At 42.3% G+C, this 27454-nt stretch overlaps 5 protein-coding genes across 5 annotated transcripts; 2 read left to right on the plus strand and 3 right to left on the minus strand.

The window, feature by feature from the left end:
• Positions 1-580: 580 nt before the first annotated feature.
• On the minus strand, positions 581-9182 carry LOC118290636 (zinc finger and SCAN domain-containing protein 2-like). The gene is made up of 5 exons (XM_047328854.1): positions 8875-9182; positions 5575-5730; positions 4435-5384; positions 3260-3455; positions 581-2246 (listed from the first exon to the last, which is right to left on the minus strand). Exons 1-5 carry the CDS (start codon positions 9083-9085, stop codon positions 1255-1257), a joined length of 2505 nt encoding a protein of 834 aa, XP_047184810.1. The 5' UTR covers positions 9086-9182; the 3' UTR covers positions 581-1254.
• A 3389-nt stretch (positions 9183-12571) lies between these two features.
• Positions 12572-14909, minus strand: LOC124849609 (zinc finger protein 37-like). Its single transcript, XM_047328875.1, has 3 exons — positions 14625-14909; positions 14131-14439; positions 12572-13925 (listed from the first exon to the last, which is right to left on the minus strand). The coding sequence occupies exons 1-3, from the start codon at positions 14794-14796 to the stop codon at positions 13090-13092; spliced, it is 1317 nt and encodes a 438-aa protein (XP_047184831.1). The 5' UTR covers positions 14797-14909; the 3' UTR covers positions 12572-13089.
• A 558-nt stretch (positions 14910-15467) lies between these two features.
• On the minus strand, positions 15468-17387 carry LOC118290703 (zinc finger protein 121). Its single transcript, XM_035618522.2, has 2 exons — positions 17081-17387; positions 15468-16915 (listed from the first exon to the last, which is right to left on the minus strand). The coding sequence occupies exons 1-2, from the start codon at positions 17241-17243 to the stop codon at positions 16074-16076; spliced, it is 1005 nt and encodes a 334-aa protein (XP_035474415.2). The 5' UTR covers positions 17244-17387; the 3' UTR covers positions 15468-16073.
• Positions 17388-17557: 170 nt separating this feature from the next.
• Positions 17558-20214, plus strand: LOC124849610 (zinc finger protein 121-like). Its single transcript, XM_047328876.1, has 2 exons — positions 17558-17855; positions 19212-20214. Exons 1-2 carry the CDS (start codon positions 17693-17695, stop codon positions 19949-19951), a joined length of 903 nt encoding a protein of 300 aa, XP_047184832.1. The 5' UTR covers positions 17558-17692; the 3' UTR covers positions 19952-20214.
• A 242-nt stretch (positions 20215-20456) lies between these two features.
• On the plus strand, positions 20457-27199 carry LOC118290701 (zinc finger and SCAN domain-containing protein 2-like). Its single transcript, XM_035618519.2, has 5 exons — positions 20457-20754; positions 21234-21536; positions 22066-23546; positions 24976-25171; positions 25653-27199. The coding sequence occupies exons 1-5, from the start codon at positions 20583-20585 to the stop codon at positions 26414-26416; spliced, it is 2916 nt and encodes a 971-aa protein (XP_035474412.2). The 5' UTR covers positions 20457-20582; the 3' UTR covers positions 26417-27199.
• Positions 27200-27454: the final 255 nt, after the last annotated feature.

The raw sequence follows: 27454 nt of genomic DNA on the forward strand, positions 1-27454 counted from the left end.
TTCAGGATTTAAACATTCAAATTGACTTGATGTAGAACGTGAATTCACTTTGAATATTCCTGCACTCCGGATCTTTTTGTGTGAATTATCGTGTCGGGTATTGGCAGAGGTGGAAAGCGACTAATTGGATTTGCTCAAATAATTTGCCTTGTTACAAATTTCAGATATGTGAACAGTGTTTTTTTTATTAGAGATAAATATTGTAGATAATTCTCTTCCCCTATTTCCTGAGTGTCCTTCACCTTCCTTACTTCTTCTTTAAGTTTTTTTTTAACCATTCCCTTTCTCTTCTTCGTGTCTCATTTGAAAACATGGAAATCCCAAAATGCATATTTTCTTTACTTTGTTTTAGTACGACTTGGCTAAACGTTGATTTGCAGGACTGGGCGTGAGTGGGATTTTGGTTATGTGTGTGTGTCTGCATACTTTTGGCCATAAGGTGCAGGTTAGTGTACAGTGTGTGAGGTCCAGGATCTCTGGCGCCACTCTCTGGTGAGAAACAGAAACGCGTTGGCCTTGTTAGGTGAACCACCACACGAAAACACATCACGCTTCCTTTAGGAAAAAACATGCAGCGTCATTTACCTGTAGACTCTTTATTGCTCGTAGGTGTGAATGAACGTGTGGAAGAATTTATACAGATAAATCGCAGTAGGAATAACACAGCACCAAAAAAAATAAAATAACACAAGCATTTCATTTTCTAGTTGAGTAAAAGTATGAAAGGTGAAAATATCCCTGATGTTATTACAGAGTCCGTGAAGCATCAAACAGCCTTTATCAGTTTCCTTTCTTTAATGGTGTGTTCACACTGGACGCGACGCAAATTATCGATCGCAGGAGGTGTTGACGCGATAGCCAATTAGCGTTGAGATCCTCCCTCTGGTCACTGTCGTCAGGCGTCCTGTCATCGCATCAGGAAATGGAGGATCACTACTGTCGCCGTGTGTGGGCAGCCCGAGCGGTTGCAGAAGGAGAGAGCTCGGCAGAAGGTGAGCGCGGAAGTTGGACACGGGCTAGTTAGCCCCGGTGAGAACAACCGCTTTGTGTAGCTTTGTGTTTGTTCAGATGAGGTTTGTCGGAGAAAGTGTAAGGAAGAAGAACGGGCGAATATGCACAAACGTTTGCTTGCGACCAAACTCGCGTGAGCAACTGTGAAACTTTGCATCGCGTCCAGTGTGAACGCACCACAAGTGTTAACAATCAACAGCAGCACGATCTGAATCTCCCCCGTGTTTTTCTGTTGCTTTAGTGTTACGATAGCACCGTCGAAGTGGAACAGCTCGTTGTAGCTGCCATTAGCTGGCTGATTTGCAAGTCTGACAGCCCGGTCGTGTTTTTTTTGGGGCTTTTACGTGCGTGGGTTTTTACGTGCCTTCTCAGGTCTGACGACTGGGAGAATCTCTTCTCGCAGGAGCCGCACGAGTACGGCCTCTCGCCCGTGTGGCTTCTGATGTGGATCTTCAAGAGGGCCCTGGACACGAAACACCTCGCGCACGTTTCGCAAGGGAACGGCTTCTCGCCCGTGTGACCTTTCATGTGCCTGTTCAAGGTGGACTTGTCGGTAAATCTGTTCCCGCAGGTGCTGCAGAGGTACGGGGTCTCGCCCGTGTGCGTCCTCAGGTGGATCAACAGGCCTTTTCTCGACCGGAGCCTCTTGCCGCACACCTGGCACGAGAACGGCTCCTCGCCCGTGTGAGTTCTCATGTGGATCAACAGGCCTTCGCAGGTTTTCAGCCTCTTCCCACACGTCTTGCACGCATACGGCTTCTCGCCCGTGTGCACTTTCATATGCAGATGCAATCGACACTTGCGATCAAATTCTTTCCCGCAGGTGTCACATTTGAAGGACTTCTCACTCGAGTGGGTATTAGAGTCAAAGTTTGATTCATTTCTAGCTGATCCCGAGGCCCCGTGTTCGCTTCCTTCTTGATCTTGGCCCTCGGCTACAGGAGAGTTGTGAGAGAGCAGCTGGTGGTCAACGTCTGGTTCTGGTTCTCTGTGGTCTCCTTCCTCAAAGTCAGGAGTCAACATGAAGGCGTCAGTCTCCTGCTTCAGTACAAGCTGCTCTTCCTCCTGATTGGTGCAAATTTCTTCCTGTTCCACTTTAATCTGTAGCGGCTCTGGCTCGTCTTGGTCCAGACTGGATGTCGTCTTCTGGTTACAGAGCTGCCGGGCAGCGAGAACCTCCTCCTCCTCTTCCTCCTCTTCCTCCTCCTGCTCACAGACAGGCTGCTGTGGGAGCTCTGTGGGAACAAAGGGGCACAAGGAATAGGTTACAACTGTGAAAATAAAAATTACACTAGTAATTCAAAAGTCCAGGTTTGACAAGCAAGAAGAAGAAGAAGAAGAAGAAGAAGAAGAAGAAGAAGAAGAAGAATTCCTTCCATTCCAAGAGGGCTTCGCACCAGTCGGTGCTCGGGGCCCTAATAATTCAAATATAATCCTCGAGCCCATGTTAGTGTTTACTCAGACCGTTCTAGTTGTACACACCCCGGTCCTGTGCAACTGTGACGAGTCAAGTAAGTTTTTTTTAAAGGACACTTTCAAATCAGACATGAGATGGAGAGACGTAGACTTTTCAACACTTACACAGAAGAGACAACATCACTCTCACAAGTGAAGGTTTAGTCGATACGAGTCCAGGCCCCGTCACGATAATTACTTTTTATAACAATAATCTGATTTATATAGCAGCTTCACAAAGTGCTTCCACAAAATGATACTAATCACAGACAATTAAAATCAGCATTCCAACAATAATACAGTTTCCAGGTCACATATCTGTTTAAAAAAATTTAAATTAAGAAGATGTAAAAACATTTTTGTCGCACGATATACTGTCCCCAGGAATTATTGGGATAAACAATATTATTGTCCCTTTTTTTTTGATAGTGATGCCATGTGAGCTCGGTCGTTCTGTGTTGCCGAGAGAAATATTATCCAACATTTTAGAAAATATGATAATCCATAATCCATATTACACAGACGAGAACTAGAGATTGATTAATCCCACGACTTGAGCACAAGCACACGTTCGTTCCCATGACAACACATCCTGGTCAATGGAAATGACCGAGTTCATAATCACGTGTCGTCCGATAATGGAGTCCATCGTGTGGCGATGGTGACAGGCCCAACTCGAGTCGACTCGTTCACCCACTCGCGGTTCTGATGAGTTATTAATGTCGCGTTTTGTCTGTTGCGAAAAAAAACACATTGGTGAGTATTGGATGAGCCCACTTCCGGTTGTACAGACCGATCTGGTGCAGCCTTATTTGGGGTTTGCAGACGAGGTCCAGCAGTTTGCGCTGACGAGCGACCTCCTCCTCGAACTCGACGATGGTCTTCTCGAAGACCCCGAATATCTCCTCGGCAGCCGCGGTCAGTCGCTCACTGATGAACCCCCGCAGGTGCTGGAGCGAAGACATGTCGCTGCTTCCCAGAAATATATTTCAACAGCGACACTTCCGTCTTCTACCTCTTACAGGAAGAAACCTGCAGCCGGCGAGCTAGCCAACGCCGCTGCTAGCGCTTTAATGGTGTACTTCCGCTGGCTGGGTGTCACACTCTGAAGTTCCGGCGGCGCGAATGAGTTGGAGGTTTTTCGTTCCCCCCCTGTCGCTTCAATATAATGAATATTGGAAAATGTCATTTTAAAGCCCTAAAAGTTATGAAAAAAAGTAATGCAGGGAAACCTTTTGACATTATTGAAGAAAATGATTTACCAAAAAAAAGCCTTAGCTTTATTTTCATTTAATTATTGATGCCAGTAGTTTGTTTTTTTTCTCTTCTTTCTTTTCATTTTTTTGTAATTCAAGTTTTTTATCACTTTATTCTTTGGCGCATAACATATACATAACCTGTTACAGTACAAATAAATAAAGACTTAACCATGAACACAAAATCAAATCAGTAACACTGAGTCACGTCGGTAAGATTGGCAGCTTTAGGGGCAGATCAATATTCAAATATCAAAATAACTAGGAGGGATGTCTATACAGCAGATTATAACATCTATACATTCAATCAGCCTTACTCATGTTACAGATTTATCAGTAAGTGTGATATATGTCAAAGTATCAATCCTGTTTAGCATATTCTAATATAAAGCTGTTTTCATCATGGTGTTAGCCCACTCTCTTAATCCTGTCTCTCTTCTTTCTTATTTATATTATTATATTTTTGCACCTGATCCTTTATGAATACTGTGAAGAATTTTGAGCTGTATTATTTGTGTAAGATTTAAAAAAGAAATTGAAATGGTCTAATGTCCGGTGGGATTCTATGATTCAATTCAATTGAACCCTGTCTGTGAAAGGCTGATTTTGATCTGCCATCTAACAGATCAGTCGGGCTCAACTTAAAGTACAGAGATCAGGATCCACTCCTACGATTTTATCGATTAAGTGTGAAGTCTTTGGTGGTTTTTCAAGTCTGATGACTGACAGAATCTTTTCCCACAGTGTTGCTGGAGTAGAGCTTCTCACTTGTGTGAATTCTTTTGTGGATTGTCAAGTTGCTCTTTTGTACAAAACTTCTCCCGCATATATTGCAAGGATACGGCTTCTCACCCGTGTGAATTCGTTTGTGATCTATCAAGGTGCTTTTTTGTACAAAACTTCTCCCACATATGTTGCAAGGATACGGCTTCTCACCCGTGTGAGTTCTTATGTGTTTTTTCAAGACGCTCCCTCGTGCAAAACCTTTCCCACATATATTGCAAGTAAAGGGCCTCTCCCCTGTGTGAGTTCTTAAATGCTTTTTCATGACTGCCAACTCAGAGAATCCTTTCCCGCAGGTGGTGCAGAGGTACGGCTTCTCGCCGGTGTGAGTTCTTATGTGGCATTCCAAGGCGCTACTTTGTACAAAGCCTTTCCCACAAGTTTTACACAAATATGGCTTCTCGCCTGTATGAGTTCTCATATGCCTTTTCAATCCATATTTGTACTTCAACGCTTTTCCACAAATGTCACATTTGACAGACCTTTCCTCCGTGGGAGTATTAGAGCCAACATTAGATGGAGGGGAGTGGTTCACAATGTTACTGTGACCCCAGTTTTCATAAAGACGTTTTGATCCTGAGGCAACATGTTCGCATCTTTCCTGATCTTGGCTCTCAGCTGCAGGAGAGTTGTGAGAGAGCAGCTGGTGGTCAACGTCTGGTTCTGGTTCTCTGTGGTCTCCGTCCTCACAGTCAGGAGTCAACATGAAGTCGTCAGTCTCCTGCTTCAGTACAAGCTGCTCTCCCTCCTGACTGGTGCAGGTTTCCTCCTGTTCCTCTTTAATCTGTAGCGGCTCTGGCTCCTCTTGGTCCAGACTGGAGTTCCTCTCCTGGTCGGTGAGAACCTCCTCCTCCTCACAGACAAGATGCTGTGGGAGCTCTGGGGGAACAAGAGAAATCACAGCAGAAGGTTTTATCAATGTGACACATTGGGAGTCAACTCATTAACCAAGTCAAGGTTTGATGAGGATTATTGTTGAGTTTTAAAGAAACACCTGTTTGATTGTTATCTGGATGAAGAAAACACAGAGAAGTAAATTCAATACGAGCCACATTCTGGTTGTTCAGACCTATTCTGTGCAGCTTTATTTCAGGTTTCCAGACGATGTCCAGCAGTTCGTTCTGTCGAGCGACCTCATCTTCGTACTCGATGATGTTTCTTTCGAAGACTCCGAATATTTCTTCGGCAGCCGCAGTCAGTCGCTTGTCGATGAACTGCGGCAGCTCTGCAGATACAACGGGGCACAAGGATACAGGTTACAACTGTGATGATGAGACAATGACAGCCTTAGACTGAACAATAACCAGTCCAGGTTCGACAACCATGAATATTAGATCTGGTCTGTTTTTGTCTCTGGATGGAGAAAACACAGAGATATGAATTCAATATGAGTCACACTCGGGTTGTTCAGACCTATTCTGTGCAGCTTTACTTCCGGTTTCCAGACGATGTCCAGCAGTTTGCTCTGTCGAGCGACCTCCTCCTCGAACTCGACGATGTTTCTTTCAAAGACTCCGAGTATTTCCTCGGCAGCTGCAGTGAGTCTCTGACTGATGAACTCTCTCAGCTGCAGAACAGAAGACATCGCTGCTTCAGTTAACAGGTTTAATATTCACCTGCGACAACAACCACGTCACCGTCTTCCGCCCACTGCCGAAGCTTTCTGTTTACTTCCGGTGGGTGTCACACTGTGAAGTTCCGACACAGCGAGCGACGCAACTTGAATTTCCGCCGCCAATTACGATTCTCACGCATTTTTTTTTTACGACTTTTATGTTTTATTCGACTTTTCGATCTAAACATCATGCGTGAATACAATTCATATGTAATAATTACTGTAGACAGGAACAAACCGACTTCGAGCTAGCTGCTCACACCTGCGGAGCTAACGCTGCTAGCGCACCTGTTTACTTCCGCCATGTGTCACACTGTGAAAAGGGCCTAAAAATTGTAATGAGGAATCCAAAGTTTTGAATTATAATTTTTTTTTACAGAATCCAACAGACTGCAAAAGAAAAAAAAGGGCTCTTGTTGGGAGCATAATGAAAAAAATGTTAGAAAGATGGAAATATGAATTTCTGCATAATTTTTTGAAGATAGATGGAGGTGGTGTAATTGTAGAAAAGAAGAAATTAACTTGAGAACTTGCAGAGCCGTTTGTTAAAATAAGTTATATGTAAAATTGGATCAAATTTAGGAAAGAGACAGAGAAAGAACTGCAAGAAATATAGAATCTCCGCATGATTATAAGGAAGGTGAAATTACAGTATACAACTAAACAAGGCTTTAAATAACCATTGCAAACAACGTCAGTGAAAGATCATGGGAGCATGTGTATGTTTAAAAAAAAATTTTTTTATGAAAAGAGTAAAGAATAATGAGATGAGAGATGAGATGAGATTCAACTTTATTGTCATTACACATATACAAGTATAGAGTAACGAAATGAGGTTTGGCATCTCACCAGAAGTGCAATAAGCAGATAGTGCAAGAGTCTGTGCTATGTACAAAAGTAATTACAGAATTTACAGATAGGATTAATGGGATGCTATTATGTCTCGGAAGTAGCAACATGAATTGGTTGGTCTCCTTTCAAAGAGATAGAGTACTGATACAAAATACATCTGCTCATATGCATATCAAAAAAAGAAATAATAGAACATAATTTCCAAGATGTTTTTTCCAACACTTTTGACAAATACGTGTCATTTTGAGCCTCAATATTTATTATGAATAACTACATGGAAAGTCAACATATGTACAACCAAATACAATTTGAATTTAAAAAATAAACATGTTTTTGACATTAAATGTTAACATGACTGCCGTGACCAACATGTCTGTGAAAGACTCCTATTTGCCAATTTTCATCTGGCAACTAACGATCATTCGTCTCAACTTAAAAGCGTAGAGTTCAGTAGCCACTTCCACTTTCCACCTGCCCCACTCGCTGGATTTTGATCCCTGTGACTTTATTCTCTTGCCGTAAATGACGTTGAAGCTGAAGGGGGTCTCCGTTTTGACGATTGTCGCAGGAGAGTTGGTCTTTTGTTGCACAAGGCGATTACTTCAAAGACGATGAGTCCAAATTTAAATCATGTACAGTTCCTGTTGAAGGTTCAACCTCTGGGCTTTTTAATCGTACCTCATATAACTCATCAAAGTATCTTTCCTCCTCGAGTTGTTGATCAGATTCTCACCAGCGTGGGCTCTTCTCTTGTGGGTTGTCAATTAAACCGAGCATCTGAAAGTTCTCATGTTTCGTAAATACGACCGCTAACCTGTATGAACTCTTTCATGCTTATTCCTTTCTGACGACTGGGAGAATCTTTTCCCACAGGTGCTGCAGGAGTACGGCTTCTCGCCTGTGTGAGTTCTCATGTGGATATTCAAGACGTTGGTTTGTATGAAACTTTTCCCACATATATTGCAAGTATATGGCTTCTCGCCTGTATGAATTCGTAAGTGCGTTTTCACCCCTGACAACTTTAGGAATCTTTTCCCACAGACGCTGCAGGGGTACGGCTTCTCACCGGTATGAGTTCTCATGTGGCCTCTCAAGGTGTTTTTTTCCCTAAAACTATTCCCACACGTTTTACACGTAAATGGCCTCTCGCCTGTATGAATTCCCATATGCCGTTTCAAATTAGACATGTTATTAAATCCTTTCCCACACGTTTGACACGAATATGGTTTCTCACCCGTGTGGGTTTTCAAATGTTTGTATAATACAGACTTATTCTTTAAAGCTTTTCCACATATGTCACATATGACAGACTCTTCATCTGTGTGACTGTTAGAGTCAATAGTAGATGTGGGAGAGTTGTGCACATTGTTACTGTGACTCCTGTTTTCATTAGGACTCTTCTGTGGGTTTGTCTCTGCATTTCTAGTTGATCCTGAGGCCTCATGTTCTCTTCCTTCCTGATCTTGGCTCTCATCTACAGGAGAGTTGTGAGAGAGGAGCTGGTGGTCAACGTCTGGTTCTCTGTGGTCTCCGTCCTCACAGTCAGGAGTCAACATGAAGGCGTCAGTCTCCTGCTTCAGTACAAGCTGCTCTCCCTCCTGACTGGTGCAGGTTTCCTCCTGTTCATCTTTAATCTGTAGCGGCTCTGGCTCCTCTTGGTCCAGACTGGAGTTCCTCTCCTGGTCGGTGGGAACCCCTACGTCCCTACAGACCGGGTCCTGTGGGAGCTCTGGAGGAACAAGAGAAATCACAAGACACGCTGTTATTAATGTGAAACGTTTAAAAAGATACTGGAGTCAACTCGTTCACCAAGTCAAGGTTTGATGAGGCCGATAGTGATCTCTGGATGCAGAAAACACAGAGATGTAAATTCAATACAAGTCACATTCGGGTTGTTCAGACCTATTCTGTGCAGCTTCACTTCCGGTTTCCAGACGAGGTCCAGCAGTTCGTTCTGGCGAGCGAGCGACTCCTCGTACTCGAAGATGGTTTTTTCAAAGACTTCGAATATTTCCTCGGCCGCTGCAGTGAGTCTGTGACTGATGAACTCTCTCAGGTGCTGCACCGACGACATCGCTGCTTCGTTATTAGCTTGTGTTTTGCCTGAAAGCATTTAGGTGGAATATTCACCGGAGACACGAACAACACCGACTTCGAGCTAATTTCACATGGAGCTAGCACTTGCTAGCATATCTATGTGCTTCCGCTAGGTGTCACGCTGTGAAGTTCCGGCGAAGAAAGCGACTCAACTTTCCGTTCCGCCCTCAGCTACAAGTCTTTCACAGTCGTGCACTTGTGCAATAGCAAAAAGTTGAAATGATTTATTCAAAGTTTTAAATTCGACACATCATTTACAGAATTTAACCGAGTATACACATGAGACATGAACAAAACCGACCGAGCTAATTTCACACGGAGCTAACGCCGCTAAGCACATATTTACTTCCGCTGGTGTCACACTGACGTTCCGGCAGAGAGAGAGAGACTCAACTTTTTATTTCCGCTCTCAGCTACGAGTCTTACACTAAAGTGCATTAATGAAATAAAAAAAAAGTTAGCAGCTTTGAATGAAATGAGTCACTCAAAGTTTTGAATTAGACACAAAATATGTCTTAAAAAAGTAGTGAAAAAATGTGAAGAGATATAAAAAAAAAATAAAGATGGAGATATGAATTTCGGTAGGATTATTTGAAGACAGATGGAGGTAGTGTAGTCATAGAAAAATAAGGAATAATAATAATAATAACGGAATAACTTGAACAGACATTTGTTAAAATAAGTAATATGTAAAATGAGACAAATTATGAAAAGAGACTACGAAGAGCAAGAACTATTGAATCTCTGCAGGATTATAAGGAAGATGAAATTACATTATACGTGAACATGATTTGGTTAGTCTCCTTATACGTAGACACCCAATATCTGCTGATATACATATTTTTAAAAAATAATATATATAGGTAATAATTCCTATGGTGTTTTTATCCAAAACTTGAAAAAATGTAATAGAGACTATATTTTACAGTTCAACCATGAACTTTATTATGAACAACTATAAACGAAAAGACAACCCATGAACAACCAAATACGTACAATTTTAGTTCAGAAAATAAATTAATTTCTACATGAAATGTAAACATGAATACAGGTACCAACGTGTCTGTGAAAGTCTCATATTTGCAAATTTTTATCTGCCAACTAACAGGCTAAACTTAAAAGCACAGAATTCAGAAGCCACTCCTACTTTCCACCGGTCTTACTCTCTGGATTTAGCTCCCTGTGGATTTAATCTCTTTTTAAGAGTTGACGTTTTGACACAGAGGACAAATCCAAAAGTGGGACTCCCAGGGAGTAATTCAAGTGTGGCAGGAGCATTGGTCTATTGTTGCACAAGGTGACTACTTAAAAAAATGGGTCCAAATTTAAATCAAGTACAGTTCCTGTTAAGGTTTCAGTCTCTGGGGCTTTTTCATTGCACCTCATAACTTCCTAATGTGTCGTATCAAAGTATATTTTTCCCTAAACGTTGATACAAATTTTCACCCCTGAATCTGGATGTTCTCCCACGTGTTCTGTAAATATGACTTTTAACCTCTGTGAACTCTTCCATGTTTTTTCCTGTCAGTAAGATTAGAGAATCTTTTCTCACAGATGCCGCAGGGGTACGGCTTCTCACCTGTGTGAGTTCTTTTGTGGATTATCAAGTTGCATTTTTTTACAAAACTTTTCCCACACATTTGGCAAGAATATGGCTTCTCACCTGTATGCGTTCTTATGTGGACTTTCAAATCACTACTACCTACAAAACCTTTCCCACACATTGGGCAAGAATATGGTTTCACACCTGTGTGAATTCTGATGTGGACTTTCAAGCCGCTTGTGTGTGCAAAACTTTTCCCACACGTGATGCACACATATGGCTTCTCGCCTGTATGAATTGTCATATGCCTTTTCAAATCAGATGGAAACTTAACCACTTTTCCACAAATGTCACATTTCAAAGAATTTTTCTTTCTATGAATATTAGAGCCAATTTTAGATGTGGGAGAATTGTGCACATTGTTACTGTGACTCCTGGTCTCATAAAGACTTTTCTGTGGGGTTGACTCTGCATTTCTAGTTGATCCTGAGGCCACATGTATTCTTCCTTTCTGATCTTGGCTCTCAGCTACAGTAGAGTTGTGAGAGAGGAGCTGGTGGTCACAGTCTGGTTCTGGTTCTCTGTGGTCTCCGTCCTCACAGTCAGGAGTCAACTTTAATGTATCAGTCTCCTGCTGCAGTACAAACTGCTCTCCATCCTGACTGGTGCAGGTTTCCTCCTGTTCCTCTTTAATCTGTAGCGGCTCTGGCTCCTCTTGGTCCAGACTGGAGTTCCTCTCCTGGTCGGTGGGAACCCCTACGTCCCTACAGACCGGCTGCTGTGGGAGCTCTGGAGGAACAAAGGGGCACAAGGAATAGGTTACAATTGTGAAAAATAAAATGACATTGGTTCAGATGGCTTTCGATTGGACAATTTCACGTCCAGGTTTGAATCAAAAGAGGTTTCATTAATGTGAATCGTTTAAAAAGATACAGGAGTCAACTCATTAACCAAGTCAATGTTTGATGAGTATTATTGTTGCATATTCAGGTAAGTGAGACCTATAGTAATCTCTGGATGCAGAAAAAACATAATACAATGTGAGCCACATTCTGGTTGTTCAGACCTATTCTGTGTAGCTTTACTTCCGGTTTCCAGACGAGGTCCAGCAGTTTGCTCTGTCGAGCGACCTCCTCCTCGATGGTTTTGACAAAGACTTCCGGTAGGAGTCACACTGTGAAGTTCCGACACAGCGCGCGACTCGTTAAAATTTCTGCCGACAATTACAATTTTCACGCAATTTTACGACTTTCCGACCTCAATACTTTTACACGGAATATTTAACCTGAGACCGGAACAAACCGACTTCGGGCGCATTGCACATATCGAGCTAACGCTGCTTAGCGCATGTTTACTTCCGCTTAATGTCACACTGTGAAGTTCCGACAGAGAAAGAGACGCAACTTTTGTTCCGCCCTCATGAATTTCTGTATCAATCTTTGAAGATAGATGGAGGAAGTGTAACCATGGAAAATTAAGAAAAAAAACTGTAAAACCTTGCACAAACATTTGTTAAAATAAGTAATATGTTAAATTTGACTAATAAGGAAAAGAGACTAACAGAAAAAAGAACAGCAATAAATATAGAATCTCTGCGGGATTATGAGAAGGATGAAATTACAGTAAACATTCAACTAAACAAGGTTTTAAGCAACTCTGGGAAAACAATGTCAGGGAAAGATCAGGTGAGCCAATGTAAAGTGAAAAGAGTAAAGAATAAGGTCTTGGAATTTCCATCATGAGTTGGTTGGTCTCCTTAAAAGTAAATACAAAAACATCTGCTGATATACATATTTAAAATAAATAAATAGAGGTAATGATTCCTTAGAGGTTTTTAAATAATACTTTTGACAAAGAAATGAAATAGAGACTATATTTTACAGTTTAAACATAAAATGAATTATGAATAACTATACATGAAAACAAAACACATGAGCAACCAAATACATACAATCTGAGTTGAGAAAATATATTTATTTTTACATAAAATGTTCAAATGAATACCGATACCAACGTGTCTGTGAAAGACGATTTTTATCTGCCAACTTAAAAGCAGAGTTCAGTAGCCACTCCTACTTTCCACCTGCCCTACTCTCTGGATTTGGCTCCCTGTGACTTTATTCTTTTCCCCTAAAGCATATTGAAGCTGAAGGGTCATTGTTTTAACACACAGGACAAATCCAAATGCGCACCTCCCAGGGAGTAATCCAAGTGTGGCAGGAGCGTTGGTCTATTGTTGCACAAGGTGACTAATTATAAAAAGATGGGTCCAAATTTAAATCAAGTACAGTTCCTGTTAGAGGTTCAGTCTCTGGGCTTTTCCTCGCACCTTGTATAACCTCCCAATGTGTCACATCAGAGTATCTTTTTCCAGAAGCATTTCATACCAATTCCCACCAGCGTGGGCTCTTCTCATGTGGGTTGTCAATTAACCCCAGAATCTGAAAGCTCTCCCATGTGTTTTGTAAATACAACTTTTAACCTGTATGAAGTCTTTCATGCCTATTCCTGTGTGACGAATAACCAAATCTTTTCCCGCAGGTGCTGCAGGAGTACGGCTTCTCAGAGGTGTGAGATCTTATGTGGACATTCAAGGAGCTACTACGTGCATAACTTTTCCCACAGGTTTTACACGAATATGGCTTCTCGCCTGTATGAGTTCTTAAATGTTTTTTTGTGTCTGAAAATGCAGAGAATCTTTTCCCACAGATGCTGCAGGAGTACGGCTTCTCACCTGTGTGAGTTTTCATGTGTCTTTTCATATTAGACAGGTTATTAAATCTTTTCCCACACATTTTACACAAATATGGTTTCTCACCTGTGTGGATTTTCATATGATTATGTAATCCAGGCTTTGTCGTAAACACTTTTCCACAAATGTCACATTTAAAAGACTTTTCCTCCGTATGAGTTTTAGAGCCAATAGTAGATGTGGGAGAGTTGTACACATTGTTACGGTGACTCCTGGTTTCATATAGACTCCTCTGTGCGTTTGACTCTGCATTTCTAGTTGATCCTGAGGCAACATGTTCTCTTCCTTCCTGATCTTGGCTCTCAGCTGCAGGAGAGTTGTGAGAGAGGAGCTGGTGGTCAACGTCTGGTTCTCTGTGGTCTCCGTCCTCACAGTCAGGAGTCAACATGAAGGCGTCAGTCTCCTGCTTCAGTACAAGCTGCTCTCCATCCTGACTGGTGCAGATTTCCTCCTGTTCCTCTTTAATCTGTAGCGGCTCTGGCTCCTCTTGGTCCAGACTGGAGTTCCTCTCCTGGTCAGTGAGAACCTCCTCCTCCTCACAGACAAGATGCTGTGGGAGCTCTGGAGGAACAAGAGAAAACAGAGCAGAAGGTTTTATCAATGGGACACTGTGTTTAAAAAGATACCGGAGTCAAATCTTTAACCAAGTCAAGGTTTGATGAGTATAAAGGTTGAGTTTTAAAGAGAGACCTGGTCTTTTGCGATCTCTGGATGGAGAAAAGAGTAAAATAACTTCAATATAAGACACATTCTGTTTGTTACAGACCTATTCTTTGCAGCTTTAGGTCAGGTTTCCAGACGACGTGTCCCTCATCTACAGGAGAGTTGTGAGAGAGCAGCTGGTGGTCAACGCCTGGTTCTGGTTCTCTGTGGTCTCCATCCTCACAGTCAGGAGTCAACATGAAGGCGTCAGTCTCCTGCTTCAGTACAAGCTGCTCTCCCTTCTGACTGGTGCAGGTTTCCGCCTGTTCCTCTTTAATCTGTAGCGGCTCTGGCTCCTCTTGGTCCAGACTGGAGTTCCTCTCCTGGTCGGTGAGAACCTCCTCCTCCTCACAGACAAGATGCTGTGGGAGCTCTGGAGGAACAAGCAAAATCACAGGAGAAGGTTTTATCAATGTGACACTGTGTTTTCAAAAGATACTGGAGTCAACTCGTTCATGATGGGTTTACACCTGAAGTGAAAACTGATGTTTTTTTGTTTGAATGGAGAAATAAACAGTGAAATAAGTTCAATATGAGCCACATTCTGGTTGTTCAGACCTATTCTGCGCAGCTTTACTTCCGGTGTCCAGACGATGTCCAGCAGTTTGCTCTGTCGAGCGACCTCCTCCTCCAACTCGACGATGGTTTGGACAAAGACTCCGAGTATTTCCTCGGCGGCTGCAGTGAGTCTCTGACTGATGAACTCTCTCAGGTGCTGAACAGAAGACATCGCTGCTTCAGTTAACAGGTTTAATATTCACCTGCGACAACGACCACGACACCGTCCTCCGGCTCGCTACACATCCAGCGCCGCCGCTGCTGAGGCGTTTCCGTTACTTCCGGTGGGTGTCACACTGTGAAGTTCCGACACCGTCTTCCGGCGTTTCGACCTGGGTATTTTGCATGGAAACATTGACGAGTTGTCTGGGTCCAGATGAAGATAATTCATCGCAACGTCATTGGTTTTGACACTGTTACACGTTATCGTTTTTAATGGCGGTTGGCAACCAGCGTAAAAGGTGCATTGTCGGTAACTTCTGCTTTCCCTTTCCTCTGACAGTGAAGTATGGTTGAGGCCGTGTTCCTGGTACAGAACCATGGACAGCAACAACAACAATTATTAGACATAATTAATATTTCTCATACAGATATTAACAGTTGTGTTTCCCTCCCTGAAAGTACATCCCCCAGATTTAAAATGGGAAGAGGAATAAGACAGGGATGCAGCATTTCACCCCTTTTATTCATTACAGTTAGAGAACTCCTGTCTTTACTCATTACATTAGTTTAATAGACGCTTTCATCCAAAGCGACTTGCAATGAGTGCATTCAACCAAGAAGATATTACTGAAAAGTACAAGAATTAATAAAGTACATAAAAATTCATCAAATAGGCAAAAACAACTTCCAAGTGTTTATTTGTAATTAACTGCTTTTTTCTCATAACTCACTCTGACAGAAGGTTTTAATATAAATGGTCAACATTCAATGATAAGTCAGTTAGCGGACGATACTAAGCTAAAATACTAAAGGGCTGGATACAACGCTCTTTCTAGAAAAAACAAAGACCAAATTCCTCTGGCTTTACAAACAATACAACTATTTTCTGAAGCGTCAGGCTTGTGTTTAAACAGTGACAAATGTGAACTTATGAGTACTCGCAACTGTTCATAATCTGTTATATAATATACCTGTAAATAACTGAAACTTTATACATAGTTGTTTGGATCACCAAGAATGCACACACCAGTGAGAAAAATAACATCCATAAAACACTCGATAGATGTAAGAAAATACTAAACCGCTGATTACAGAGACGCGGCACTGTTTGGAAGAACTTTGTTCACAAAAGTGGAAGCTATATCCAGCTGATATATCCGGCCTACTCCTCAGTGATATCTCCGAAGACAATAAAATAATTTACGACCAGAGTGGTCTCTTCTCATGTTGGTTGTCAATTAATCCCTCAATCTGAAAGTTCTCCCCTGTGTTATGTAAATTCAACTTTTAACCTGTATGAACTCTTTCGTGCTTTTTCCTGTCAGAAGAATTAGAGTATCTTTTCCCGCACATTTGGCAAGAATATGGCTTTTCACCTGTGTGAGTTCTTATGTGGGCTTTTAAATCACCACTACACACAAAACCTTTCCCACAAGCTTGGCAAGAATGTGGCTTCTCACCTGTGTGAGTTCTGATGTGGACTTTCAAGTAGCTACTTTGTACAAAACTTTTCCCACACATTTGGCAAGAATATGGCTTCTCACCTGTGTGAGTTCTTACGTGGGTTTTCAGGGCGTTTCTTTCTGCAAAACTTTTCCCACACGTTTTACACACATATGGCTTCTCGCCTGTATGAGTCTTCATATGCCTTTTTAATTTGGACTGAAACTGAAACACTTTTCCACAAATGTCACATTTCAAAGATTTTTCCTCTGTGTGAGTATAAGAGACAATATTAGATGTGGGGGAGTTGTACAAATTGTTACTATGAAACCTGTTTTCATAAAGACTTTTCTGTGGGTTTGCATCTGCATTTCTAGTTGATCCTGAGGCCTCATGTTCTCTTCCTTCCTGATCTTGGCTCTCAGCTACAGGAGAGTTGTGAGAGAGCAGCTGGTGGTCAACGTCTGGTTCTGGTTCTCTGTGGTCTCCGTCCTCACAGTCAGGGGTCAACATGAAGGCGTCAGTCTCCTGCTTCAGTACAAGCTGCTCTCCATCCTGACTGGTGCAGGTTTCCTCCTGTTCCTCTTTAATCTGTAGCGGCTCTGGCTCCTCTTGGTCCAGACTGGAGTTCCTCTCCTGGTCAGTGAGAACCTCCTCCTCCTCACAGACACGATGCTGTGGGAGCTCTGGAGGGACAAGAGAAATCACAAGATACGGTGTTATTAATGTGAAATTGTTAAAGAGATACTGGAGTCAACTCATTAACCAAGTTATGGTTCGATGAGACCTATAATGATCCCTGGATGCAGAAAACACAGAGAAGTTAATTCAATATAAGTCACATTAGTCACCTATTCTGTGCAGCTTTACTTCCGGTTTCCAGACGAGGTCCAGCAGTTTGCTCTGTCGAGCGACCTCCTCCTCGATGGTTTGGACAAAGACTCCGAGTATTTCCTCGGCAGCTGCAGTGAGTCTCTGACTGATGAACTCTCTCAGGTTCTGAACAGAAGACATCGCTGCTTCAGTTAACAGGTTTAATATTCACCTGCGACAACGACCACGACACCGTCCTCCGGCTCACTGCTCACTGCTCACTGAGCTTCCGCCGCTTTTTTTGTTCACTTCCGGTGGGTGTCACACTGTGAACACATCGACAGATTCGCCCCTTTTAATTTCTGCCGCCAATTGCGATTCTCACGCGGATGTGCGACGTTAATTTCGACCAGATGATTCTGCGTGTAAAAACAATTTCACCTATCTGTGAAGATCCGGGGCCTGAATGAGATCATTTGAGATCGCATATTGTGATCTACCGGAACCTCCCAGTGTGACACCCACCGGAACCAGTGACCATAGATTGATCCGGAGACGGTGGTGTTGTTGTTGTTGTTGTTGTTTTTGTCGTCGTAGTCGTCGTCGTGTGTCTTCGGTAGATATTAAAGTTGTACCGACCAAGCTGCGACATGTCTTCGGTTCAGCACCTGAGGGAGTTCATCGGTGAGCGACTGACCGCAGCTGCTCTGGAAATATTCGGCGTCTTCGAGAAAACCGTCGTCGCGCACGAGGAGGAGATCGCTCGTCTGCGCAAACTGCTGGAACCTCGAGCAACAACGCGACAATGGACGGGTCTGTTTGTACTAACTTACTAATCTGGACTCGTTTCATTGCATCTAGAAAAAACAACAGAGCGACTCTAACATTAATAAATAAACAAACAAACCCGGAAGTGGACGGAAACCTGTGTTCCCCGTGCCGACCAGCAGGGGGCGACTCCACTCGTTGTTTCTACAGAAGTCAATGAGAAAATGTCTCCTCCTCTTGTGGTGGACAATTTCTCATATAGTCGTGTATTAAAGGGACAGTTCAGTGATTTTGAAATGGGGTTGTATGAGTTACTTATGCATAGTTACCATGTCACCTTATGGAGACGGTGATCAGCGATGTCATTTAAGAGTTTGGAGGAGAAGTGGAAGTAGCGTAAGTCTGAGGGGACCACCGCGAAACGTCATTTTCACCACGTTGTTAATGCTTACTTAAAAAAAAATCCCTTCAATTGTGTGCTGAAGGTGAATCTATAGTTTCAAGTCTTCTTCAATACAACACAATGTTCATTTTGTAAGTCAAATACATTGGGGGTGTGGCTACCATGTGATTGACAGCTGGTACTGTCCATCGTTGCAGGTAGGGCTGCAACCTAAGATTCTTTTTCGTTATCGACTTATCTTTCGATTCATTTCTCGATTAATCGATTAGTTGTTTGGTTCATAAAATGTCATAAAACGGTGAAAAAACCTCGACCGTGTTTCCCGAAAGGACAAGATGATGTTTTTGTTTTCTTCCACACACCAAAGATATTCAGTTTACTGTCACAGAGGAGCAAAGAAACCAGAAAATATTTATATTTAAGAAGCCGAAATAAAAACTACTCAAACCGATTAATTTATCAAAAAAAGTTGCAGATTAATTTAGTAGTCGAATACTAATCGATTAACTGTTGCAGCTCTAGTCTTAGGTGGACGTGCAAGGGATGAGCTCTGCCAGGCCACACCCCCGCTCCTTCGAATATGGTTACTTCTTGTGTCAACAAACCAAGATGGCGCTGGCCAAAGTGCAAAACTCGAGGCGCTATGGCTGCGACCGCATGTTAGAGCCACAAAACGATAATTGATTGCAACATGATTAGATTACCCGGACATTGGCAGATATTTAAATATGGCGGAAAAGTGAAAGAAGAGAGGTTCCTACGTTACCGCAACTTGGGTAGAATAAACCTGCCTGGGTGGATGACATTGTCACTGTTTGCTCTTGCTTTCAGAAGTAAAGATTTCACAAATTTGAAAATGTTCTTACTCAACAATATGTGGTGCATAAAGCAGGGAAACTAACCCTCTCTTTAACTTTGAATACTTAAGTTAATTATTGATTTTTTTTTTTCTATCATTCCTGTTGTAACCTATTCCTTGTGCCCATTTGTTTCTCCAGAGCTCCCACAGCATCTTGTCTGTAAGGAGGAGGAGGTTCTCACTGACCAGGAGAGGAACTCCAGTCTGGACCAAGAGGAGCCAGAGCCGCTACAGATTAAAGAGGAACAGGAGGAAATCTGCCTCAGTCAAGAGGGAGAGCAGCTTGTACTGAAGCAGGAGACTGATGCCTTCATGTTGACCCCGGTCTGTGAGGAAGGAGACCACAGAGAACCAGAACCAGACGTTGACCACAAGCTCCTCTCTCACAACTCTCCTGTGGCCGAGAGCCAAGATCAGGAAGGAAGCAAACATGTGGCCTCGGGTTCTCGATTCAGACTCAACACGTGGACCATGAACTCCAGTGCAGAGCCAAAGCCACAGAAGAGCCCTCACAAGAAGAAGAGTCAGAGTAACACCTCTCATGCGCACACCAAGTGTGTCACTTGTGGAAAATGTTTCAAGTTCAAGTATGAACTGTATGCACATCTGAAAAGCCACGCAGAGCAGAAGCTATATTGGTGCAAAATTTGTGGCAAAAGAATTCTTACCATGTTCAGTTATAAAGCACATATGAGATTTCACACAGGTGAGAAGCCATATTCTTGCCAAGAATGTGGGGAAAGCTTCGATTGCTGTGGCACCTTGACCACCCACATGACATCTCACGCACTTGAGAGGCAGCAAGAAACAACTCTTAGTAAAAAAATCCTCCACTCGAAGGTTACGTTGCCTTATATCAAACTTCCTCGCAGGCTTTGACATTGAACAATTTATACTATAAATTGGATACATTTACAAGGCAGGGGGATAACTCAACCTTCTTTAATAGTTCCCACCCACTTCAGTTTGTATGGTGTGGTATGTCAGTTCAGGTGGTCAGCATTACTACACAGATGTGGAAATGAGTGTAAATTTAAAAAATAATTTCTATATCTTGACAGATACACTGTGACCTGTAAGTTCAAATTCACTGAGGCATGATATTATTGAAATTGCAAAAATAAAAAAAATCGTAAAATAAACTCAGGTTGTTGAGTGTTTTGTTAAAAAAAGATTGTTTCTTAAAATGGGAACATTTTCAGTATGTACTAGTTTTGTTTTTGTTTCGCTAAATCAAAGGGGAATATTTGAAGTTGTCGTTATTTATTTATAGGTTATTATGCATGATTTTACTGGTCCGGCCCACTTGTGATTAAATTTGGCTTTATATGTGGCCCCAGAACTAAAATGAGTCGGACACCCGGAACTTCACAGTGTGACACCCGGCGGAAGTAGCGGCAGCAGCAGCAACTCCGTCGACGTGTAGCGCCAAAAATCACCGGATGTGAGCGGCGAGACGGTGCTGTGGTCGTTGTATCAGGTGAATAACGAAGTTGTAACCGAAGCAGCGATGTCTTCTGTTCAGCACCTGAGAGAGTTCATCAGTCAGAGACTCACTGCAGCCGCCGAGGAAATACTCGGAGTCTTTGTCCAAACCATCGTCGAGTTGGAGGAGGAGGTCGCTCGACAGAGCAAACTGCTGGACATCGTCTGGAAACCGGAAGTAAAGCTGCGCAGAATAGGTCGGAACAACCAGAATGTGACTTTTACTCTAACAAATTAATGTGTTTTGTATTGAATTTATTTCCATGTGCTTTTCTCCATCCAGAGCAGTGTTTCCCCTACCATTGAATTGGCCCCGCCCCTCCAACGGGAGCCCCGCCCCCCTGAAAAGTCAGATTAATTGTAATTGTTTTTTTAATTTAATTTATTTATTTTAGTATTTTACATATAATGCCATGCAGAAGTCATTTCAGGTCATTTTCCTCATACACCTAATTCCACATACCTGTTCAAATGATGATGGGTGAAACTGAGCCCTAACGAGCCCGAACCCCCCAAACCAGTAAACCCGGGAGAAACACTGCAGAGCTCACAACAGACCAGGTCTCTCTTTAAAACTCAACACTACTACTCATCAAACCTTGACTTGGTTAATGAGTTGACTCCCAATGTGTCAAATTGATAAAACCTTCTCCTGTGATTTCTCTTGTTCCTCCAGAGCTCCCACAGCACCGTGTCTGTGAGGAGGAGGAGGTTCTCACTGACCAGGAGAGGAACTCCAGTCTGGACCAAGAGGAGCCAGAGCCGCTACAGATTAAAGAGGAACAGGAGGAAACCTGCACCAGTCAGGAGGGAGAGCAGCTTGTACTGAAGCAGGAGACTGACGCCTTCATGTTGACTCCTGTCTGTGAGGACGGAGACCACAGAGAACCAGACGTTGACCACCAGCTGCTCTCTCACAACTCTCCTGTAGATGAGGGACACCTCGTCTGGAAACCTGACCTAAAGCTGCACAGAATAGGTCTGTAAAAACCAGAATGTGTCTTATATTGAATTCATTTCTCTGTGCTTTCTCCATACAGAGATCACACAAAAAGACCAGGTGTCTCTTTAAAACGTGACATTAATACTCATCAACCCTTGACTTGGTTAACGAGTTGACTCCAGTACCTTTTTAAACAGTGTCACATTGATGAAACCCCTTGGGAGAGTACATTGTTTTCTTCTATTCAAGTCTACATCTCTCCACTTCATTTCTGATTGAAAATGTATTTTAAAACTTACTGGACTTACTGAAGTTGCACAGGATGAGTCTAAAACTAGAATGGTCTAAGTGAATACTTTCAAATTGATGTGGTTTATATTTGACTCATTTATTTATTTATTTTTTTCCATCCAGATAACAACAGAATAGATCTAATTCAAAATCCCAACATTTATAGTTGTCAAACCTGGACTTGGACTTGTTCAGTCTAAAGCCAACTGTACTGTTGTCATTTTTCTTATCATCCCAGTTGTAACCTATTCCTCGTGCCCCTATGTTCCCACAGAGCTCCAACAGCAGCCTGAGGAGGAGGTTCTCACCGACCAGCAGCTCTGTGACCAGGAGAGGAACTCCAGTCTGGACCAAGAGGAGCCAGAGCCGCCACAGAATAAAGAGGAACAGGAGGAAACCTGCACCAGTCAGGATGGAGAGCAGTCTGTACTGCAGCAGGAGACTGATACATTAAAGTTGACTCCTGACTGTGAGGACGGAGACCACAGAGAACCAGAACCAGACTGTGACCACCAGCTGCTCTCTCACAACTCTACTGTAGATGAGAGCCAAGATCAGGAAGAAAGAGAACATGTGGCCTCAGGATCAACTACAAATGCAGAGTCAAACCCACAGAAGAGTCTATATGAAACCAGGAGTCACCGTAACAATGTGCACAACTCTCCCACATCTACTATTGACTCTAATACTCACACAGATGAAGAGTCTGTCAAATGTGATATTTGTGGAAATACGTTAAAGAATAAGTCTGGATTGTATAAACATATGAAAATCCACAAAGGTGAGAAACCACATTTGTGTAAAACGTGTGGTAAAAGATTTATTAGCATGTTCCAATTTAAAAGGCATGTGAGAACTCATACAGGCGAGAAGCCATTTACTTGCCAAACGTGTGGGAAAGGTTTTGTATGTAGAGGATCCTTAAAAGTCCACTTGAGAATTCACACAGGCGAGAAGCCGTTTCCCTGCGGCATCTGTGGGAAAAGATTTAAAGGGATGACAGGTTTGAAAATCCATACGGGCATGCACACAGGCGAGAAGCCGCATTCTTGCAAGACGTGTGGGAAAGGTTTTGTACGTAGAAGTGACTTGATGATCCACATAAGAATTCACACGGGAGAGAAGCCACATTCTTGCGAAATCTGTGGGAAAAGTTTTGCGCGAAGAAGCGTCTTGAAAGTCCATTCCGGAACTCATACAGGTGAGAGGCCCAACGGTGACCAGCAGCTCCTCTCTCACAACTCTCACATGTTTGAAACGTCTGTCAAATGTGACAATTGTGGAAAAGTGTTAAAGAATAACTCTGGATTAATTAAACATATGAAAATCCACAAAGGTGAGAAACCACATTCGTGTAAAACGTGCGGGAAAGGGTTTATTCACATGTCCGAATTGAAAAGGCACATGAGAACTCATACAGGCGAGAAGCCATTTACTTGCCAAACATGCGGGAAAGGTTTTGTAAGTAGTGGTGCCTTGAAAGTCCACATAGGATCTCACTCGGGCGAGAAGCCGTACTCCTGCGGCATCTGCGCGAAAAAATTTAAGGGGAGGCTGGGTTTGAAAATCCATGCGGGGATGCACACGGGGGAGAGGCCGCATTCGTGCAAAATATGTGGGAAAAGTTTTGTGCTAAGTCACTCCTTGAAGGTCCACATCCGAATTCACACGGGCGAGAAGCCGTACTCCTGCAGCACCTGCGGGAGAAGATTCTCTCAGTCATCAGACGTGAAAAAGCATGAAAGAGTTCACAAAGCTTAAAAGTCGTATTTAATAAACACGTGAGAGAACTTTCAGAGTCGGGGGTCAGTTGACAACCCACATGAGAAATTTGTAAGTTATATGAATTTGAGGAAAAAGCTCAGAGACTGAACCTTTAACAGGAACTGCTTGATTTTAAATCTGCACCCATTCTGTTGGGTCCAATTTCTTTTGCAACAATAGACAACACTCCTGCCACACGTGGAACACTCCCTGGGAGTCTGGGTTTTTTCGAGATGGGTCAAAGTGTCAAAACGACCACACCTGCAACTTCAACTTGCTTTAGAGGCAGAGAATAAAGTCACAGGGAGCCAAATCCAGCGAGTCGGGCAGGTGGAAAGTAGGTGTGGCTACTGAACTCTGCGTTATTAAGTTGGACCTTAATGACCTGTTTGATTACAGTTAAAAACCAGACAGTATCAGCCGTTCACAGACACGTTGGTATCGGCATTCGTGTTTACAGACTTGCGCTGAAATGAAAACCGTCATTTTGCAGAATATTAAAAAAAGTATTTTCTGAATTCAAATTGTATATATTTGGTTGGACGTGTTTTCATTTCATTTTTATAATTATTCGCAATAAAGTTCATGGTTGACAGGTAAAATGTTGAGGCTCGATTACATTTCTTTGTCAAAAGTGTTTGATGAAAACACCTTGGCAATGGTGACCAACATTTATTATAGATATGTATGTCAGCAGATGTATTGGTACATACTTCAAAGGAGACCAACCAAATCGCGTTGGTACTTCCAAGCACTTATTCTTTACTCTTTAAAAAAAAATTTAATATACATTGTTTAATAATAATGTAATGTAGTTTAATTATCATTGTAATCCAGCACAGATTCTATATCTATTCTTTCTGATGTTCTTTCTCTTAGTCTCTTTTCCTCATAATTTGTCGAATTCTACTTGTTACATAAATTAAGAAATGTCTGTGCAAGTAATTAAGATTTTTCCGTATTTCCCATGATTACACTACCTCCATCTACAAACAATTATACAGAACTTGATATCTCCATATTGCTTCCAAAAGTTCCCTTTTAACATTTTTTTTAATTTTGTGACGCTCCTAAATTCTGCCTTGTTTATTTCGTACTCAGTTAAATTCTGTTAAAAAAAAGTTATAGTTCAAAACTTTTAATGCCTCGTTTCAACCTTTATTATTATTATTATTATTATTATTATTATTATTATTATTATTATTATTATTATTATTATTATTATTATTATTGTGTTAGTGCACGATTGTGAGAGACTCGTCACAGAGGGCGGAACGAAAAGGTTGTGAGTCGCTTTCTTTGCCGGAACTTCATAGTGTGACACCGAGCGAAAGTAAACAATATACGCTAGCAGCATTAGCTCAATGGATACATGCAGTGAGCTGGAGGACGGTGTCGTGGTCGTTGTCGCAGGTGAATATTAAACCTGTTAACTGAAGCAGCGATGTCTTCTGTTCAGCACCTGAGAGAGTTCATCAGTCAGAGACTCACTGCAGCCGCCGAGGAAATACTCGGAGTCTTTGTCCAAACCATCGTCGAGTTGGAGGAGGAGGTCGCTCGACAGAGCAAACTGCTGGACATCGTCTCGACACCGGAAGTAAAGCTGCGCAGAATAGGTCTGAACAACCAGAATGTGACTTATACTCTAACAAATTAATGTGTCTTGTATTGAATTTATTTCCATGTGTTTTTCTCCATCCAGAGCAGTGTTTCCCCTACCATTGAATTGGCCCCGCCCCTCCAACGGGAGCCCCCGCCCCCCTGAAAAGTCAGATTAATTGTAATGTTTTTTTGGGTTGGTTTTTTTGTATTTTATATATAATGCCAAGCAGAAGTCATTTCAGGTCACTTTCCTCATACACCTAATTCCACATACCTGTACAAACGATTGTGGATCAAACTTAACGTGATTTGAGAAAACGAACCTGAACCCCCAAACCAGTAAACCCGGGAGAAACACTGCAGAGCTCACAACAGACCAGGTCTCTCTTTAAAACTCAACACTACTACTCATCAAACCTTGACTTGGTTAATGAGTTGACTCCCAATGTGTCACATTGATAAAACCTTCTCCTGTGTTTTCTCTTGTTCCTCCAGAGCTCCCACAGCACCGTGTCTGTGAGGAGGAGGAGGTTCTCACCGACCAGGAGAGGAACTCCAGTCTGGACCAAGAGGAGCCAGAGCCGCTACAGATTAAAGAGGAACAGGAGGAAACCTGCACCAGTCAGGAGGGAGAGCAGCTTGTACTGAAGCAGGAGACTGACGCCTTCATGTTGACTCCTGACTGTGAGGACGGAGACCACAGAGAACCAGAACCAGACGTTGACCACCAGCTGCTCTCTCACAACTGTCCTGCAGCTGAGAGCCAAGATCAGGAAGGAAGAGAACATGAGGCCTCAGGATCAACTAGAAATGCAGAGTCAAACGCACAGAGGAGTCTATATGAAAACAGGAGTCACAGTAACAATGTGCACAACTCTCCCACATCTAATGTTGTCTCTTATTCCCACACGGAGGAAAAGTCTTTCAAATGTGACTTTTGTGGGAAAGTGTTAAAAGAATTATCCAAATTGAAAAGGCATATGAGAACTCACACAGGCGAGAAGCCATATACTTGTAATATATGTGGGAAAAGTTTTGCGCGAAATTGCAGCTTGATAATCCACATAAGACTCCATACAGGCGACAAGCCATATTCTTGCCCAATGTGTGGGAAAGGTTTTGTATGTAGCAGCGCCTTGAATATCCACATGAGATCTCACACGGGCGAGAAGCCGTACTCCTGCAACACCTGTGGGAGAAGATTCTCTCAGTCGTCAGACGTGAAAAAGCATGAAAGACTCCATAAAGTCGTATTTTAATAAACACATGGGAGAACTTTCAGACTCTTGGGTTAATTGCCGCTGGTGAGAGTTCGTATCAACACCTCAGGGGGTGTGAAAAGTGGAAAGTAGGAGTGGCTACTAAACTCTGTACTTTAACAGACACGTTGGTATCGGCATTGTTTGTACATATGTTTTCTTTTTACTTCTAGTTATTCATAGTAAAGTTTGTGGATCTGTGAAACTTAGAGGCTCAATTACATAATTTCTGAAAATGGTTTGATTAAAAACATCTTAGGAATCATTAACAATATTTCTAACAAGTATGTACGTCAGCAGAGGTATTGGTATCAGTGTCTACTTTTAAGGAGACCGACCAAATCACATTGGTTCTTTTGAGCACTTATTAATTACTCTTTTCACTGTAAGTTTTTTTCTTTTTACATAGAAGAGCTAACAATGATATCATCTTTGTTTTCTTCAGTTGAGAAAGTTTTAGACTTTTTTTCAAGAGCCTATTTGCAAATTTTTATTTGTCGATTTCTTTTTCTTTCCAAATATCATTTATGTATTTTTGTCCATGGGCATCTTGAAGCCCAGGCCTCGTCTCTCTCTCTCCCTCTCTCTCTCTCTCTCTCTCCATTTCAACCCGATTCATTTGTCATTTATTCTGTCGTTTGTCAAACGTCTTCATCCCTCTTTCATCATGTTTGAACGAATGGCTTTTGGAAACATGTTTTAGTGCATTTTTAAGAGAGTGAGTCATATTCAGTGTGTTTAACTTTGAAGCAGATATGAGAAGCTGCTTCAAGTATGACCCCCTCACACACACACGCACACACACACTGTTGGTATCTGTGCCAAACTTCAGACATAGTCTGTAATCTGCAAGCTGTTTATTTTAAGATTAGTGCTTTCCCATGGCCATAGATGGCTCAAGACATCAAGTGCATGAACTGGGGGGGAAAAAAATTGCTTCTGTTTCCATCTTTCCTGAATCTGTTTATGTGTGTTTATGCCGTGCAGAGAGACTTGAAGGAGAGGAAAAGTCCCCATGGCAAAAAAAAAAAAAAAAAA

The sequence above is a fragment of the Scophthalmus maximus genome, chromosome 18, assembly GCF_022379125.1.
Source record: "Scophthalmus maximus strain ysfricsl-2021 chromosome 18, ASM2237912v1, whole genome shotgun sequence".
In the NCBI taxonomy this organism is placed as follows: Eukaryota; Metazoa; Chordata; class Actinopteri; order Pleuronectiformes; family Scophthalmidae; genus Scophthalmus; species Scophthalmus maximus.